The sequence below is a fragment of the Mustela putorius genome, unplaced genomic scaffold (assembly GCF_011764305.1).
Source record: "Mustela putorius furo isolate JIRA1106 unplaced genomic scaffold, ASM1176430v1.1 tig00003896_pilon_pilon_pilon, whole genome shotgun sequence".
Lineage (NCBI taxonomy): Eukaryota > Metazoa > Chordata > Mammalia > Carnivora > Mustelidae > Mustela > Mustela putorius.
The window spans coordinates 9,239,897-9,256,736 of record NW_025422045.1 but is presented as its reverse complement, the minus strand read 5'-3'; the positions used below and the strand labels follow the sequence as shown (position 1 = coordinate 9,256,736).

At 38.3% G+C, this 16,840-nt stretch overlaps 1 protein-coding gene across 14 annotated transcripts in view; it reads left to right on the top strand.

The window, feature by feature from the left end:
• DENND4A (DENN domain containing 4A) overlaps nucleotides 1-14,533 on the top strand; it is a 144,645-nt gene extending 130,112 nt beyond the window's left edge. For 10 of the 14 annotated variants that reach the window (XM_013059495.2, XM_013059492.2, XM_045067530.1 and 7 more), the window contains 7 exons: nucleotides 797-995; nucleotides 1,237-1,491; nucleotides 2,624-2,741; nucleotides 2,865-2,891; nucleotides 3,372-3,534; nucleotides 3,698-3,762; nucleotides 11,956-14,533. In XM_013059495.2, coding sequence (XP_012914949.1) covers nucleotides 797-995; nucleotides 1,237-1,491; nucleotides 2,624-2,741; nucleotides 2,865-2,891; nucleotides 3,372-3,534; nucleotides 3,698-3,762; nucleotides 11,956-12,092 — 964 coding nt within the window. In that variant the 3' untranslated portion in view covers nucleotides 12,093-14,533. The remainder of the gene's footprint in view (nucleotides 1-796; nucleotides 996-1,236; nucleotides 1,492-2,623; nucleotides 2,742-2,864; nucleotides 2,892-3,371; nucleotides 3,535-3,697; nucleotides 3,763-11,955) is intronic. The other 4 variants (XM_013059501.2, XM_013059499.2, XM_013059498.2 and 1 more) reach the window with 2 other exon arrangements.
• The last annotated feature ends 2,307 nt before the right edge of the window (nucleotides 14,534-16,840 follow it).

The following is a 16,840-nucleotide window of genomic DNA, read 5'->3' as shown; positions in this document are numbered from 1 at the left end:
TTAAAAAATAAAAAATAAAAAAAAATTAAAATTAAAATTAAAAAAAAGTAAATATTCTATAGAACACTTGAAGTTCACCGTGAACATTTTTTTCTCATCCCTGTCTCTTTAGAACTTAAGTCAGTCCTAACTTACTTCTACTTTGGAATATCTAATAATCTGAGAAGGCATTTAAAGTGATAGAGGAACTGTAAAGTCAAAGTAAGACTTTACAGTAAGCCTAGTATAAGTGAATTTACACTTAAATGTAGAAATTGACTCCATTTTGGAGAAATGCCAGAGACACCACATTCATAATGGGGCAGGTGAAGTCAAAATGGTAACTGCATGTGCAGGAAAATATCCGAGGTACAGGCCAGCTGGCATGCCCTACCTGTTTGATCCTGAGTGCCTAGGCAGCACAGCTGTAAATCTGTGTGATGGTAGGTTTAGTGGAGCCCTTTCTCTGGCTGGGTCCACTAGCTTGTGACTCCTGAAGGAAGAGGTGCCTCTTTTCTCTGCTTTATATCCCCTGGGCCTACTGGAGTTCCTGACACATAAAAGTTGTCCATTAACTGTTTTGATAAGTGAATGACTTTGGAATACTTAAAGTTCACTGGATAAATAGGAAATTTAATATGATTAGACTACTCAAAAATATATCCTGTTCCCCAGCCAACTTCTGATGAACATCTTCATTTGATTTACTTTGGTATGCATCCAGCTCTGAGTCTAAAGAGCTGGATGTTCTGGATGAAATAAAGTAAATCTAGACAATGATATGCTTTTTTTTTTTTTCCTTTTTTCAATGCCCAAGCAAATCTAAACTGCTGGAAAATACGTGTGCCCGAAGCATTCAGATACCTGCTGATAGATCAAAAACAGCTGTGTCAAAATGTCCAATATTTCCAATGGCCAGGAGTGTTAGTACTTACGGCCCCTTGGATAAGGAAGACACTAGAGGCCAGAAGCTCATTCCTACAGGCAGCCTGCCAACTACTTTACAAGGAGCTACTGTATGTATTTTGGTGTTTTTTTAAATTTGAACATTGATGATTTACATTTGATTCTGTTCCTGTTGTCCTATATAGTCTTATGAGCTTTGATATTATAATGCATCAAGAAGAGTTCTAGGGCCATGATACAATTCTAGTATTTTCTATTTATATGGAAATCATTGACAGGAATTTTAAAAATTGATTTAGTATAATCAATCTTGTGTTTTTCATTTTTTTGTTTTTTTAATTTATTCAACAGGATTCTTTAGGATTAGAGTGGCACCTCCCCAGTCCAGATCCTATCACTGTTCCATATCTTAGTCCTTTAGTGGTGTGGAAGGAGCTTGAAAGCTTACTGGAAAATGAAGGCGACCATGCAATAACAGTGGCAGACTTCGTGGACCACCATCCAATCGTGTTTTGGAACCTGGTGTGGTATTTTAGACGTCTTGACTTACCCAGTAACTTACCCGGACTGATTCTTTCTTCCGAGCATTGTAACAAGTATTCAAAGGTATGAAAATAAAAATTAACTAAAAGGCAATGCTACTGTCACCATTGTAATATTTGCATATTCTGAATGACAAAAAAGTAATTTTTATGCTAGGTTTTTAAAATAACCATCTGAATCATTAGATCAATAAAATTATTTTCTTTGCATTTACAGATAGTTTTTCTTCTTACAGCCTAGCAGTAAGATAAAATCATGTTTTGTGGCCTTCTTGTAAAATTGACACAAAATGGGCTGTGTTTTGGTTATAATCTCAAGAAGAAACTGTCAATGACTTTAATGAGAAGAGTTTGTGCTTTGGCTCCACTCATGTCTCATACCTCTTTCAAAACAAGCCTTACACATTTTTAGGAGGATGTCTATAATTCCTAGCTCAGTCATGTGCTACCATTCTCCTCAGTCCTTTTCTCTGAGTTTTTGCTTAACATCTAGATAGGTTATTATGTTTACTTGTATTTTTGGTCCATTGTTCTATAAAAGTGTTTATTTCTTCATATGTATCACCACCACTAAATTGCAACATCTCCAAGTTCAGGAACTTTTTGTGCCTACTTGTACTCATGTCTGTGATTGTGCATGCGGTTTGGGATTTTCCGCACATGACCGATGTTTGACCAAGAGGTTAACTCAGTGAGTTATCTAGGGTAGGGTCTCGGTCTGATGTAGAATGAGGCTCCTGGATTCATGGTGCCCTTTTAACTGATCTAAGTATTTGATTAAACCTGCTGCTTCAGAGGGGGCACCTGGATGGCTCAGTTGGTGGTTACATGTCTGCCTTCAGCTTGGGTTATGATCCCAGGGTCCTGGGACTGACCCCCGCATCGAGCTCTCTGCTCTGCATGCAGGGAGTCTGCTTCTCCCTCTGGCACTCCCCCTGCTTGTGCTCTCTCTCTCTTTCAAATAAATGAATAAAATCTTAAAAAAAAAAAATCTACTTCAGAGATCATTAGCTTCTCAATTCAGCCCATCTTCCTTCAGTAGAGATAAAATGCATACAAACCAGTCATTTTCTGTTCTCCTTTTTCTCTTGTACACATATATCCTAAAAATATATTTATAAGGATCTTTATAAGATATTTACAAAATCTTATCAGGTAAGGATCATTAATGAATATCTCTTTGTTCTTTAACACAGATTCCTCGCCACTGTATGTCTGAGGATAGTAAATATGTTTTAATACAAATGTTATGGGACAATATGAAATTACATCAAGATCCGGGACAACCCTTGTACATCCTCTGGAATGCCCACAGTGAGTGCTCTCATAGAATGCTGACTTCATGTGTGTAAGAGTAATCTCTGCTTACTTTATTTAGCAATAGTAAACTCATGTATAACTAACTTCTATTTTACTTTACTACTTTTTGTCTTACAGGTCAAAATCGTACTCTTTTGTTTGAGAGTGAGTGTTAAGTTTGATGTTTTTAGTGCAATCTTCCATGGAGGCCAAGGGGTTTTTTGTGGGGGTTTTTTTTGTTTTGTTTTGTTTGAGTGGTGCTGTGTATGTGCTGGAGGGGGTTATGTTTTGTGGAGTTCGCTTTTAGCCCATTGCTTGTCCTGGTTTCTTCTTTTTACATATTTGTTTGTTCCCATCCCAGGCTGCTGATTGAGAATTTCCTCCACGGGCTGTCTTAAGGAAAACTGCATTTTTAGTTTCTGTCTGTTTGAGGCCACAGAAAACTTTAAGTCTGTTTTCATCATTATGTGTCTTATTTTTTTCCCTTTTTTCCTTTCTCATTCTTAGATTTCTGTTCCTTTATCTATTGCCCTTAATTTGCTTTTAGTGCTTTGTAACTTCTTGAATAACTATCAGTTGCTGCTTAATTTTCTGTCCTTTATACATAGAACATTTCCCTTCATCTGTTCTTTTGTTCTTTCACAGCCCAAAAGTATCCAATGGTCCATTTATTGCAAAAAGGTGATAATTCATTTAACCAGGAACTATTGAAAAATATGGTAAAGAGCATTAAAATGAATGATGTTTATGGACCAATGAGTCAAATTTTAGAGACATTGAATAAATGTCCTCATTTTAAAAGACAGAGGTAAGTCTGTCTTAAATGAATATATTGTTCCTCTAAGCAGATACATATTATTGGCTTAGTAATTTGTTTGATTACTTCATGCTTTTATTAGCATCAGTATTTTTGTACAGAATATAGAGATTATATGAATAGTAATATCTTCTCCACTCCTTTCCCCCCCTAGGAGTTTGTATAGAGAAATACTATTTCTCTCGCTTGTAGCCCTGGGAAGAGAAAACATTGATATAGGTAATCTACTGTAATATCTAACATGTAATGTTTATATGTCATGGTATTATTTTCAAAGTATTTTTGTATTGGTAGTCTTTAGTATTATTTTAATATTATTTATTATTATTTTAATATTATATTAATGTATTAGAAGAATTCTTTCTCTGGTTTTTTTAATTTAATGTAATAGATACTTTGGTCATATTAGTAATAGTAATGATAAATGATAAAAGCTAACATTTTTTGAAGACTACTGTGTGTCTGACACTGTAGCAAGTATTTCCCAAGTATTATCTCCTGTAATTCTCCCAAAAGTCCTATGAGTTAAGGACTGCTGTCATTTCAGAAGGGATGTAAGGTAGCTATCTATTTCAAGAGATCCCAGACTATTTTGATTGGCCATCTCCTTCTCCCAGTGATTGTGCTGGGCTCCGTTTAAGTTGCCACTTCCAAGTCTCAGGAAAGGGCAGGAATAGCCCCTGATAGAAAGGAAAGAAGAAAGGGGTGGCTGTTAGACATTGAGAGATTGGAGCAGAGTTTAGGCATTTTGTCTGAAAAGTTATAATGTAGGGGCACCTGGGTGGCTCAGTGGGTTAAAACCTCTGCCTTTGGCTCAGGCCATGATCCCAGGGTCCTAGGATCGAGCCCCGCATCGGGCTTTCTGCTCAGCAGGGAGCCTGCTTTCTCCTCTCTCTCTCTGCCTGCCTCTCTGCCCACTTGTGATTTCTGTCTGTCAAATAAAAAAAAAAAAGTTATAATGTAAATAAGTTGATGAAAGTGACAATGATACATATTTAAGTCCTCTGATGTTGAGTGGTACCTAATGTGGGTTCCCTGCTTAAGTAAACCCACTCCCAGTTAAAGAGAGAATATGTAATCAGCCATAGTTTTTAGGTGATTGTATACTGTCTTAACAAAAACATATCTGGTTATTTAGCGCTAGTCAACACTTTGGTTGGCTTTCTTTCTTTCTTTCTTTCTTTCTTTTTTTTTTTTTTAGATTTTTAAAGGTTTATTTACTTATTTGAAAGAGAGAAATCTCACAGAGGGGCAGAGGGAGAGGGAGGGAAATAGATTCCCAACTGAGCATGAAACAGGACACAGGGCTTGATCCCAGGACCCTGAGCTCATGACCTGAGCTGAAACTGAGAGAGTCAGACCCTCAACCGACCCAGGCGCCCCTCACAATGATGACAGTATGTAATAAGCTTATGTGCCCTGTTACAAGTCGCTCAGCCAGACCATATGGAACATGAATAGGGAACAAGGGCACTTCCTGTGGTGCTGGCTTCCCAACAAGTTCATTAGCAAGTGGGAAAGAGTAAGAGTTAGTGAGGGAATTAGAGGGCTTAGAGCAGCCATCCCTAACTGGGAATCTCAAGGGGTATCAGGTGCCTTCTGACCAATGGTGACCTGTGTCACTGGGACTTGTCAGTCTTGATGCCAAAAGAGAGCTTGTAGAATCCAGAAGCAATGATATGTGTGGGTGAGATGGCAAGCATCTTACAGAATGGAACTACTAGGTAAGGGGTAGTATTTTTTATGTACTCACTATCTAAAACGGTTAACCTTTCCTGAGCACATTTTACAGAAAAGTCAAATTTAGTTAAACTTTAGAATAAATGTCCTGGGTGCCTGGGTTGTTCGGATGGTTAAGTGACTGCCTTCGTCTCAGGTCATGATCCCAGAGTCCCAGGATTGAGTCCCGCATCGGGCTCCCAGCTCCATGGGGAGTCTGCTTCTCCCTCTGACCTTCTCCCCTCTCATGCTCTCTGTCTCTCTCTCTCTCTCTCAAATAAATAAATAAAAATCTTTTAAAAAATAAAATAATGTCCTGACCCCCTAAAATAATGGTGAGAGAGGAAAAGTATAAAAGGGTTTTCTTTTATCTCAGGAATCTGTCATTCACTTTGCTCTAGCCGAAACAAGCATCACATGCCCCCTGAGTGGTGCTGTGAATTTCCTCATCCTTGCACCCCTTCCCCAACCAGAGCCAAATTTACAAATACACTTCTTTCCTGACCCTAAATCCCATGCAAAATTTTACTCCTCCTCTATTAGAACTGCTTGGAGATTATTATATAGGTACTATTTACTGATACCTTAAAGGAGTTTGCCATTTCATGAGTCTGAGAGCCCTTTTCCTCTGACTTTTTGAAGACAGACCTGATAGTAACTTCCTTTGCCAATTCTTTGAAGGTTTCTGGAAACATCTGAGTTCTTAGGACCTGTCCTTTTTGGTCTTCTCTGGGTGCAAAGCTCTGGACAGTCTGTATATGTTGGCTGCCCTCAGAAAACTATCACTTCCTGTGTAGCCCCAGAGTGGATGCCCAGGGAGAATTTAGAAATCCAAGAAGGCAAGATTTCATTTCTTTTGATGGCTGCATAGTATTCCATTGTGTATATATACCAAATCTTCTTTATCCATTCATCTTTTGATGGACATCTAGGTTCTTTCCATAGTTTGGCTATTGTAGACATTGCTGCTATATACATTCAGGTGCACGTGCCCCTTTGGATCACTACGTTTGTATCTTTAGGGTAAATACCCAATAGTGCAATTGCTGGGTCGTAGGGCAGTTCTATTTTCAACATTTTGAGGAACCTCCATGCTGTTTTCCAGAGAGGTTGCACCAGCTTGCATTCCCACCAACAGTGTTGGAAGGTTCTCCTTTCTCCGCATCCTCTCCAGCATCTGTCATTTCCTGACTTGTTGATTTTAGCCATTCTGACTGGTGTGAGGTGATATCGCATTGTGGTTTTGATTTGTATTTCCCTGATGCCGAGTGATATGGAGCACTTTTTCATGTGTCTGTTGGCCATCTGGATGTCTTCTTTGCAGAAATGTCTGTTCATGTCCTCTGCCCATTTCTTGATTGGATTATTTGTTCTTTGGGTATTGAGTTTGCTAAGTTCTTTATAGATTTTGGACACTAGCCCTTTATCTGATATGTCATTTGCAAATATCTTCTCCCATTCTGTTAGTTGTCTTTTGGTTTTGTTAACTGTTTCCTTTGCTGTGCAGAAGCTTTTGATCTTGATAAAATCCCAATAGTTCATTTTTGCCCTTGCTTCCCTTGCCTTTGGTGATGTTGGAGATGCAGCATGTGGGGTTAAAGGGGTAGGAGAAGAATAAATGAAACAAGATGGGATTGGGAGGAAGACAAACCATAAGTGACTCTTAATGTCACAAAACAAACTGAGGGTGCTGGGGGGAGGGGGCTTGGGAGAAGGGGGGTGGGGTTATGGACATTGGAGAGGGTATGTGCTACAGTGAGTGCTATGAAGTGTGTAAACCTGGCGATTCACAGACCTGTACCCCTGGGGAAAAAATATATTACATATTTATCAAAAATAAAAATTAAAATTAAATTAAAAAAAAAAAGAAACCCAAGAAGGATTGGAGACTAGAACAGTAATAGGATGGGGAGGGGGAAGCAACTTGAAAACAAATATAAATGAGTAAATAATTGGAATTAGGATGGACTGATGGAGGGAGAAGCTGGATGTTAAACGGTTTATTTCTGGAGGCTTCTGCTGAGAGGCAGACCAGACTATGGGGAGAAAGTACTTAAAGTACATTGTGACCAGGAAAGAGAGTGGAGAATGTGTCTGGGAACAAAGTCTAAGGGACCTCAGGGCCAGAGAAGTTTAAAAATAAGGAAGGCTTCAGAGGAAATGGCACTAAGTTGAGAATTTAGCCAGAATATGAGTGGGGGAGAAAACAAACAAACTTTGAAGTTTGCAAGAAGACCCTGAAGTGAAGAGTCTAGCATTTTTGAGTAACTGAAAGGCCAGGGAAGACAGGATTCAAAGAGAAAAGGTGGAGTGTGGAGTGAAATGGGCCCAGAGAAGCAGGCGGGGACTAAATCATACCATCTAACAGGTGCTGCCAGGTTTTTTGGATGGAACCTCAGTGCAGTGGGAAACATCTGGGGGATTCTTTTTTTTTTTTTTTAAGATTTTATTTATTTATTTGACAGAGATCACAAGTAGGCAGAGAGGCAGGCAGAGGGGGACTGGGAGACAGGCTCCCAGCTGAGCAGATATTCCCAATGCGGGACTCCATCCCAGGACCCTGGGATCATGACCTTAACCAAAGGCAGAGGCTTTAACCCACTGAGCCACCCAGGTGCTACCATCTGGGGGATTCTTAAGCAGGAAAGAGACATGATGGAATATATGTTTTATCAGGATTTCTAATCTATAGAGAATAAATTGGGTGGGAACCCAGTGGATAGTGAAAAGGACAATTAAGAAGCTAATGCAGGGGCGCCTGGGTGGCTCAGTGGTTTGGGCTGCTGCCTTCGGCTCGGGTCATGATCTCAGGGTCCTGGGATCGAGCCCCGCATCGGGCTCTCTGCTCCGCAGGAAGCCTGCTTCCCTCTCTCTCTCTCTCTGCCTGACTCTCTGCCTACTTGTGATCTCTGTCTGTCAAATAAATAAATAAAATCTTTAAAAAAAAAAAAAGAAGCTAATGCAATAATACAAGTGAAACCGGGTGGTGGCTTAGGTGTGATATTTTAAACAAAACTAACATTTAAAGAACAAAGAGGGACTCCTGGCTGGCTGGGTGGGAAGAGCATGTGACATTTGATCTTCGGGGTCATGAGTTCAAGCCCCCACATTGGATGTAGAGATTACTAAAAAATAAGTAGATAAACTAAAAATTAAAAAAAAAAAAAAAAGGAAAAAGAGACTGATTTGATTAGGAAGAAAATAAATCTGCTCATTTAAGAGTTAGGAATTGGAAATTGGCCTTACACTAAAATGGCTTTTAAAAATTTTAGCTATAAATCTGAGCCCAGTAGAGATGTGTGTTTGGTATCTTTGTTTGAAAATATATATATGTATATGGCCCAGAGAAATACAACCAAGGAACATTGTACTCAGAAGTTACCTTAAGCCATAGATTTCCTAGTTGAAATAAAGTTGGAAAAGTCTGGACAAGTTCCAGTAAGAAAGGTAAAACTTACTTAGAAGTAAGGACTATTAGATAGAGAAGGCTAATGGAAGCGTAAGTGTGTTTAACCTGTAATTTTGTTTGTAAATAAATACTGTATGAATGTGTTGAGCTGCCCTTTCTATTAAAAAGCGGAAAACAATGAATGGGTTCAAATTGCAGCCAGAGGGCTTTGAGCAGAATGTTGTAAATGTTTGTGCTTTTTTGGTTTTGGGGTTTTTCTTTTTTCAGGTGTTTTTTTTTTTTTTTTTGGTGTTTTTTTAGTTTTTTGGTTTTTTAGAGAGAGAGCACGTGCCTGTGCGTGGATAGGGGTCAGGGCAGAGGGAGGGAGAGAGACTCTTAAGCAGGCTCCACATCCAATGCAGAGATGGAATTGGGGCTGAGTCTCGTGGCCCTGAGGTCATGACCTGAGCCAAAATCAAGAGTCAGATGCTTAAACCAATTCAGCCACCCAGAGGCCCTGAATATTTGTTTTTTAACTGTAATGGTTGTGAAACACTAGAAACTATTAAAAATAAGAAACTTGCCTAATGATTTTAATGTTCGACTGGAAAATTAATCATGTAGGAACTTATATGTAGATACCTACGTAACCTTCTACCTGATGAAACAGATAAAGAAGAGCAAACTGAACCCAAAGCAAGCAGAAGAAAAGAAATAATAAATATTACAGCTGAAATAAATGAAATAGAGAAAAATAGGGAAAACTATTTTTAAAGATGGAGAAACTCGGGACGCCTGGGTGGCTCAGTTGGTTAAGCAGCTGCCTTCAGCTCAGGTCATGATCCCAGCGTCCTGGGATCGAGTCCCACATCGGGCTCCTTGCTCCGCAGGGAGCCTGCTTCTCCCTCTGACTCTGCCTGCCATTCTGTCTGCCTGTGCTCGCTCTCGCTTGCTCTCTGACAAATAAATAAATAAAATCCTTAAAAAAAAAAAAAAAAAAAAATTAAAAAAAAAAAAAAAAGATGGAGAAACTCATCAGAATCAAAGTTGGTTTTTTGAAAAGATTGATAAAATTGATCTTCATTTAGACTAAGAGAAAAAAAGAGAAGACTCAAATTAATGAAGTCAGGAATGAAAGAGGGGATATTCCTACTGCCCTTCCATTAACAAAAAGAATTATAAGGTAGTATAACAAATAATCATATGCCAATAAATTCAATAACCAGAAGAGATAGGCAAATTCCTGCAAAGACATAAACTACAAAACTGACTCTAGAATAGAAAACCTTAACAGAGCTGTAACAGTAGAGTGAATTGGTAATCAGAAAGCTCCCCAGAAAGAAAAACCGAGGGCCAGATGGTGAGTTCTGTCAAACGTTTAAAGAAAGGTTAACACTAATTGTGATGGACTTCATGTTTGTGCCCTATCTCATGTGTAGCCCTGATGTAATGGCATCTGGAAGTAGACCCTTGGGAAGCAATAACATCATTTGGTTGGAGCCCCCCAAAATGGGATTAATAGAGAGAGCCATCTCTCTTTCTCTGCCATATAAGGATACAGGGAGAAGAGAGCTATCTGAAAACCAGAAAGAGTGCTCTCATCAGACACCAGATATGGTACCATGGCCTTGATCTTGGATGTTCCAGCCTCAAGAGCTGTGAGAAATAAATGTTCATCATTTAAGCCACCCAGGCTCTGGTATTCTGTTGTAGCAGCCTGAACTAAAACATTAATCCTTCATAAACTCTTACAAAAGTAGAAGAAAAAGGAGCACCTCCTAACTCATTCTATGAAGCCAGTATTACCAAAGATGTCACAAGAAAGGAAAACTACAGAGCAATATCCCTTATTGACAGTTCTCAACACAATGCTAGCAAACCAAATCCAGCAATGTTTAGGAAGGTTTATATTCCACGACCAACTGGTATTTATCCCAGGAATGTAATGTTGGTTCAATGTACAAAACTCAGTCACCACAATATATCATATTAATAGAATAAAAGACACACGTATCTCTGGGGTACCTGGCTGGCTCACTCAGAACATGCGATTCTTGATTTCAGGGTTGTGAGTTCAAGCCCCACGTTGGGTGTAAAGATTACTTAAAAATAGAATCTTAAAAAAGAAAAAGACAACACATACCTCAGAAGATGCAGAAAAAGCATTTAGCAAAATCAACAAACTAGGAATAGAAGGGAATATCCTTAATTTGATAAAGAGCATTTATGAAAAAAAAATTAACACCATACTCAATGGACTCCCTTAAAAAATTAAAAATAGAATTTTCATATCATCCAGCAATTACATTTCTGGTTATATACCCCAGAGAATTAAAAGCAGAATCTGGATGAGATATCTTTACATCCATGTTCATAACAACAGTATTCATAATAGCTAAAATGTAGAAACAATTCCTGTGTTCATTGAAGGATGAATGAGTAAGCATAAAATGTGGTCTATACATACAATGGAATATTATACAGCCTTTAAAAAAGAAGGAACTTCTGGCACATACTACAACATGGATGAACCTTGAGGGCATGATGTTAAATGAAATAAGCCAGTCACAAGAAGACAATCATACAGTTATTAGAGTAGTCAAAATCATAGAGACAGAAGTAGAATGGTAATTGACAGGGTGGGGAGGGGAGAATGGAGAATTATCCTTTAATGGATATAAGGTTTCAGTTTTACAGGAGGAAAAGAGTTATGGAGATGGAAGGTGGTGATGGTTGTACATTATGAAGGTTTGTAATACCACCAACCTGTAAAAATTATTAAGATGCTAAATTTTATATGTATTTTACCACAGTTTTTAAATTTGGAAAAGAATCTTAAAAAGAAGGCATCTTAAAACTTGAAATTTCATTGGTCTGTGTAATCTATCTCTAGAATGCTAAGGCGCCTGGGTGGCTCAGTTGGTTAAGTGTCTGCCATCAGCTCAGGTCATGATTCCAGGGTCATGAATCGAGTTCTACATCCAGCTCCCTCCCTGTTCAGCAGCAAGTCTGCTTCTCCCTCTCCCTCTGTCTCTCCCCTCCACTTGTGCGCTCACTAGCTCTCTCTCTCTCTCTGTCAAATAAATAAAATCTTTAAAAAATTAAAATGTTCTTTCTAAAAAAATAAAAATAAAATCCTAAGGACTCTAAGGTCCCTGTTTAAGCTTCTGTAGTCCTTTAGTTGGCAGAAATGACCTAGGGATTCCTTCTTGGCCTCCTTTTGTAATAATATTACAAAAACTTGATTGTATTGAGTATTGAGTATAAATTGCTGAATGCCCTTATTTCCTTATGAATTTTTGCAGATGCATTTGATAAAGAGTACAAGATGGCATATGATCGCCTCACACCTAGTCAAGTCAAGAGTACACACAACTGTGACAGACCGCCAAGTACAGGGGTGATGGAATGTCGAAAAACCTTTGGAGAACCTTATCTTTAAGACATGCACGTGTGTGTATACTTTCAATATGTATTGTATAGTCCATGTATAAAATAACATTTGAAGACTCTAAACTCTTTTTCTTCAACTTTTGAAAATGCATTTGTAAATGGTTCAGAAAGTCCAGATAGCTTATGTACAGAATGTTTTCAAAAGAGAAGAGTGACAAGTGAGGAGAAAGCCATTTTGTTTCCCATTTCTTTTTTTTTTCCTTTACTTCTCCTGTAATAAGTGATTAAGTATTTTTGTGACGAGGAAATCCCTAAACAAAATTACTTCTCAAAATAAGATAACCGTTTCATGGTTTCTTTTGGAAGACACATTGAAAAATCATGTATGGAACTTAAACAAATGTAAGATCAAAGTATTTCCTGTTTTCATAGATTATTCAAATGTTTTGACCATGAAGTTGTATTATACATATTTTAAATTGTTTATAGTAAGTTGATATTTTTTTAATTTTTAAACTTAATATAGCAAACAAAATGAACTTAAACTTATGAAGCAAGCAATTAAGTGCTTATTTTCCTTGTCTGCTGCTATTTGACGTAATTAGTACAGCTGCGGATCTCTATATGTATATCTATCTATCTATCTATCTATCTATATTTTTTATTACCTGGAGGAATGATTCAGAAATGTCAGTGTTATGCTAGGATTGCATGTTAGTACATCTAAGCCTGACCGCAGTGAGTAAATGAAAGCTAAGGTGTGCACTGCCCAGACTGACTTATTGAGCCTTGTGGAAGGAGAGCTGGAGAGGTTCCAAGTCTGCTTCTGCCAAATCAGGTTCAATATACCATGATTTGAAAATTTTCTCTGTCACTAACAGATGCATACAGTACACAGGGAGTGCTTACAAAACCAAATATTAATTTAAATTTTAATATGCTACATGAACACTTACGCTGGGAAATATGTCAGACAACTTATTCTAAATTTTACCCTTATTTTAATATCTAAAATATTGGGGATGATGTAGATTGTGTCATATTTATCTGGAATATGACATATTGGCATATTCTGTTAATATTATAAATATATATACATATATATAAAAATATTCAAAATATTTTTTCAAAAGTAGAAAAATAATAACTCTCAAAGTATAGCCAGATAGAATTTCCCATATTGAGGAACTTGGCTTTTTCAACAAGCCTTCAGAATCTGAAGTCTATGGAATCTAAAATCCAGAAATATCCAGAAATCAGACAATAAATAGAATGTTTAAGCACCAATGGTATTAAAGAGACTCTAAAAAATATTTTTAGTTCCATTATTGCAAAAACCACTTTATTTGGGTAATTTCCGATAAAAAGTATTCTTTGACTATTAGAATTATGTATAGATTATCAGTATGTGTGTGTGTGCGTGGTTGCACACATTGTCATGAATGAAGGAATTCTCTAGACACTTTCAAAGAAGAAAAAATGGATGGTTCCAAATTTGGTCTGGAAAGCCAGTGGAGTCCAGCACACTTGTACTGGGGGTATCTGAGACTTTGAATCAATTTAGCTGCAGAAAAACTACCTTTTGCATTCACACCATTAGTGAATAGCATCAAGCTGACACATTTCACAGCTTTTGACTGGGGAAGTAATTGGGAGAGTTTACAAATGTGAAATTTTGATTCGGATTAGTTTGATGCTGAACTTGCTTACTTGAAAAATCTGGTGCTATGCACATATATATGCCTTTCCTTTGTAAATACAACTCCAGTCTTCTACTTTACTATTCATATCCAGTTTCACATTCTGATGGAGTCTTTTGTTCCCTAAATCACTTGAAAATTGTCAAATGAGAGAAATGTTTAGTAAGTGAGGCTTTGGGCATTGGCAACAAACATCCCTCCCAATAGGGTTCTGGGGTTCTATTCTGGTTTTTTGATGCATGTTTTACTTTCCCCTATAAGAACAGCTTTTACTGTTCGTGGAAGTTGTTTAACTTTTCTTTAACACAAACTATATGTAAAAATTATAGTTGATGGATTTCAAATCGCTGACCCAAAAAAGTGAGGTAAAGCCCATCCTTTCTGTTCAAACTCAGATGGAAAAGTGAGTATCATTTTTACCCCCCCCCCCCACTGCCCTGCCCCCCCCCCCACAAAGTTTTGTTTTTGCTTTTGGTTGGGTTTTATTTCTACTTTTAATCCCCAGGAAATACTATTTGTAGAAATTTAGTCTTTAAAAATAAAACCCAAAACATGAATAGAAAGTGGTAAACCCTGCTCGAAAGAAAATTAAAATCTAGATCATCCTTTAAGATAACTCTATATAAACTTTTCTTCCATTTTGTCTCTGTTGAGGATACATTTTGAAGAATCATGGCCAATCCTGTTGGAGAGAAATACATTTTTGCTACATTCTCTGTCTCTTGTTTTCTTACTCTTAGTTTTGTTTATATGTTTAATAGTGGAAAATAAACCATGCTGTGTCCTGGTATAACTTGCTTACTACTTCCTCCCATGGTGTTTTGAATGTCATACATTTGTATTTTGTATCTAATTTTGATATTCAACTTTTTCTTCCTACTGCCAGGTAAGGAATTATACAGCCTGCTCATACTCTGATTTTTGTCTTTTTTTCCCCTGATTTCTCTTTTGGACAATGGTGGGAAGGGAGGGAATGCTTTAAAACTCTAACACTACCAGCTTATTTGATTCTAAGTTTTTCTAATATGCTTTTACATTTTTGTATATAGAGAAATGGCCCCAGAAAATGTTGGTTCAGCATTTTATGTGATACATACTTATTGTACTTTATGCTGGTAACTACTCTAATACTTCAGTGCAACTAGCAAGTGTTGACCTGTACAGAGAAGGCTGTGATGTTTTATTTCTAAATACATTGTAAGTACACAGTTAGAAGAGACCTGTGTGTATGGTAATGTCAGATGGCCCAGTTATTTTTATTTCTCCCACTAGAACTTGAAAGCTGCTGTTAGACACTTTATTCCAGACCAGCAAAGGAAAGGGCAGGCTGCTTCTTTCAGAGAGCCCTGGGCCCCCTCGTCTGCTAGGGTTAGCCTGCTCTGCCCTTCCTGTTTGGATATCAGACTAAGTTTTCTTTCAGAATTGCGTTCGTTGACAGCAGCACACCAGTCAGTTTACTTTCATATTCTCAGACTTATTCTTCTCATCCCTTTATACTGGCCTCTTCCTCTGGCCTCAAAGCAAGTACATTTGCTGGCTGAATTATTTTTGTTTACAAAAATTAGCTGTTCACAAATTAATATAGGAATTTGTCTCTTACACAAAAAGTCTGTGCTTGTGCTTATCCTCCAAGATGCCAGGCTCTACTGATGAAGTCTCGGCGGCCTCTCCCTGGTTGCTGTCATTTGCGTGGCTCCCTCCCTTTGTCTGTATAGATTTTTTTTTTTTTTTTCAAACATTGTGCTGTGATGAAACCACTGGAGCAACTGCCAGGCTTTTCTATAAATGAAATTCTTCAGGTTTTGCCTGCTCGTCACAGTAAGGGGCCTGAAGACCCAAAGCATGCCTTTGGCTATGAAGGCAGCCTGAGACCAGGGTGTGCCACTGGGCTCTCTCTAGTGACCCCCACTCCCTGCACTGGCAGAGACAGCTCTGATCACAACCTCTCTTTGTATCTTCTGTGGTGACCAGTCCCCAAACGCATTGCAAGTGACACCTGGGGTGGGGAGGGGCCTCCCACAAAAAAGGAATCAGACCCCAAGGGTATTCGTTGGCAAGGAAGGCCAGCCAGTTCTTCAGATGTACCTACTGGGCTGTGCTGTAAATACTAAATTTCGGTTCCCACCCTCTTTGGTACTCAATCTTTAAAGAAGTGATAATTAAAATATAAACAGTGGCATAAAAGGCCAAGCCTGTAAATTTGGTGGGTTTTTTTTGTTTTTTATTGTTTTTTTTTTTGTTTTTTTTTTTTTTTGTCAGAGAGAGAGAGAGCGTGAACACAGGCAGACAGAATGGCAGGCAGAAGCAGAGGGAGAAGCAGACTCCCTGCCGAGCAAGGAGCCGGATGTGGGACTTGATCCCAGGACGCTGGGATCATGACCTGAGCCGAAGGCAGCTGCTTGCTTTTTTTTTTTTTTTTAAAGATTTTATTTATTTACTTGAGAGAGAGACAGTGAGAGAGAGCATGAATGAGGAGAAGGTCAGAGAGAGAAGCAGACTCCCCATGGAGCTGGGAGTCCGATGCGGGACTCGATCCCGGGACTCCAGGATCATGACCTGAGCTGAAGGCAGTCACCCAACCAACTGAGCCACCCAGGCGTCCCCGAAGGCAGCTGCTTAACCAACTGAGCCACCCAGGCATCCCAAGCCTGTAAATTTGATAAAAGCATTTTTAGATTGATTGATGGAAGAACCATTTTACTATGTAAACATTTAAAGAGAATACCATTCTTCAAAAATATGAATGGTATTATTTTTTCTTTCAATACTATATAGAACTTTAACCCATTAAGTCAGGGAGAAGCTCACATTTTTAGAAATCGGGCCCAAATCTATCACCAGGGTCACCAAGGAAATGTAGCCTCCAGAGGGATGAAACCATCATCTGGGTAGCCACTGTCCTCCAACTGAGAAGCTCCAGTGGGACAGTTCATGCATCCTAAGGCTGAATGAGTAACCTGGTATTTGTCCCCGTGACTAGATAGGTCACTTTGCCTATCACATGAGAGGACCATCTCACCATTATCTTGACACTTTAAGATGATCCTTCACGCTAAACAGTATAATTTTAATAAATTATAGATTTATAAACATATAA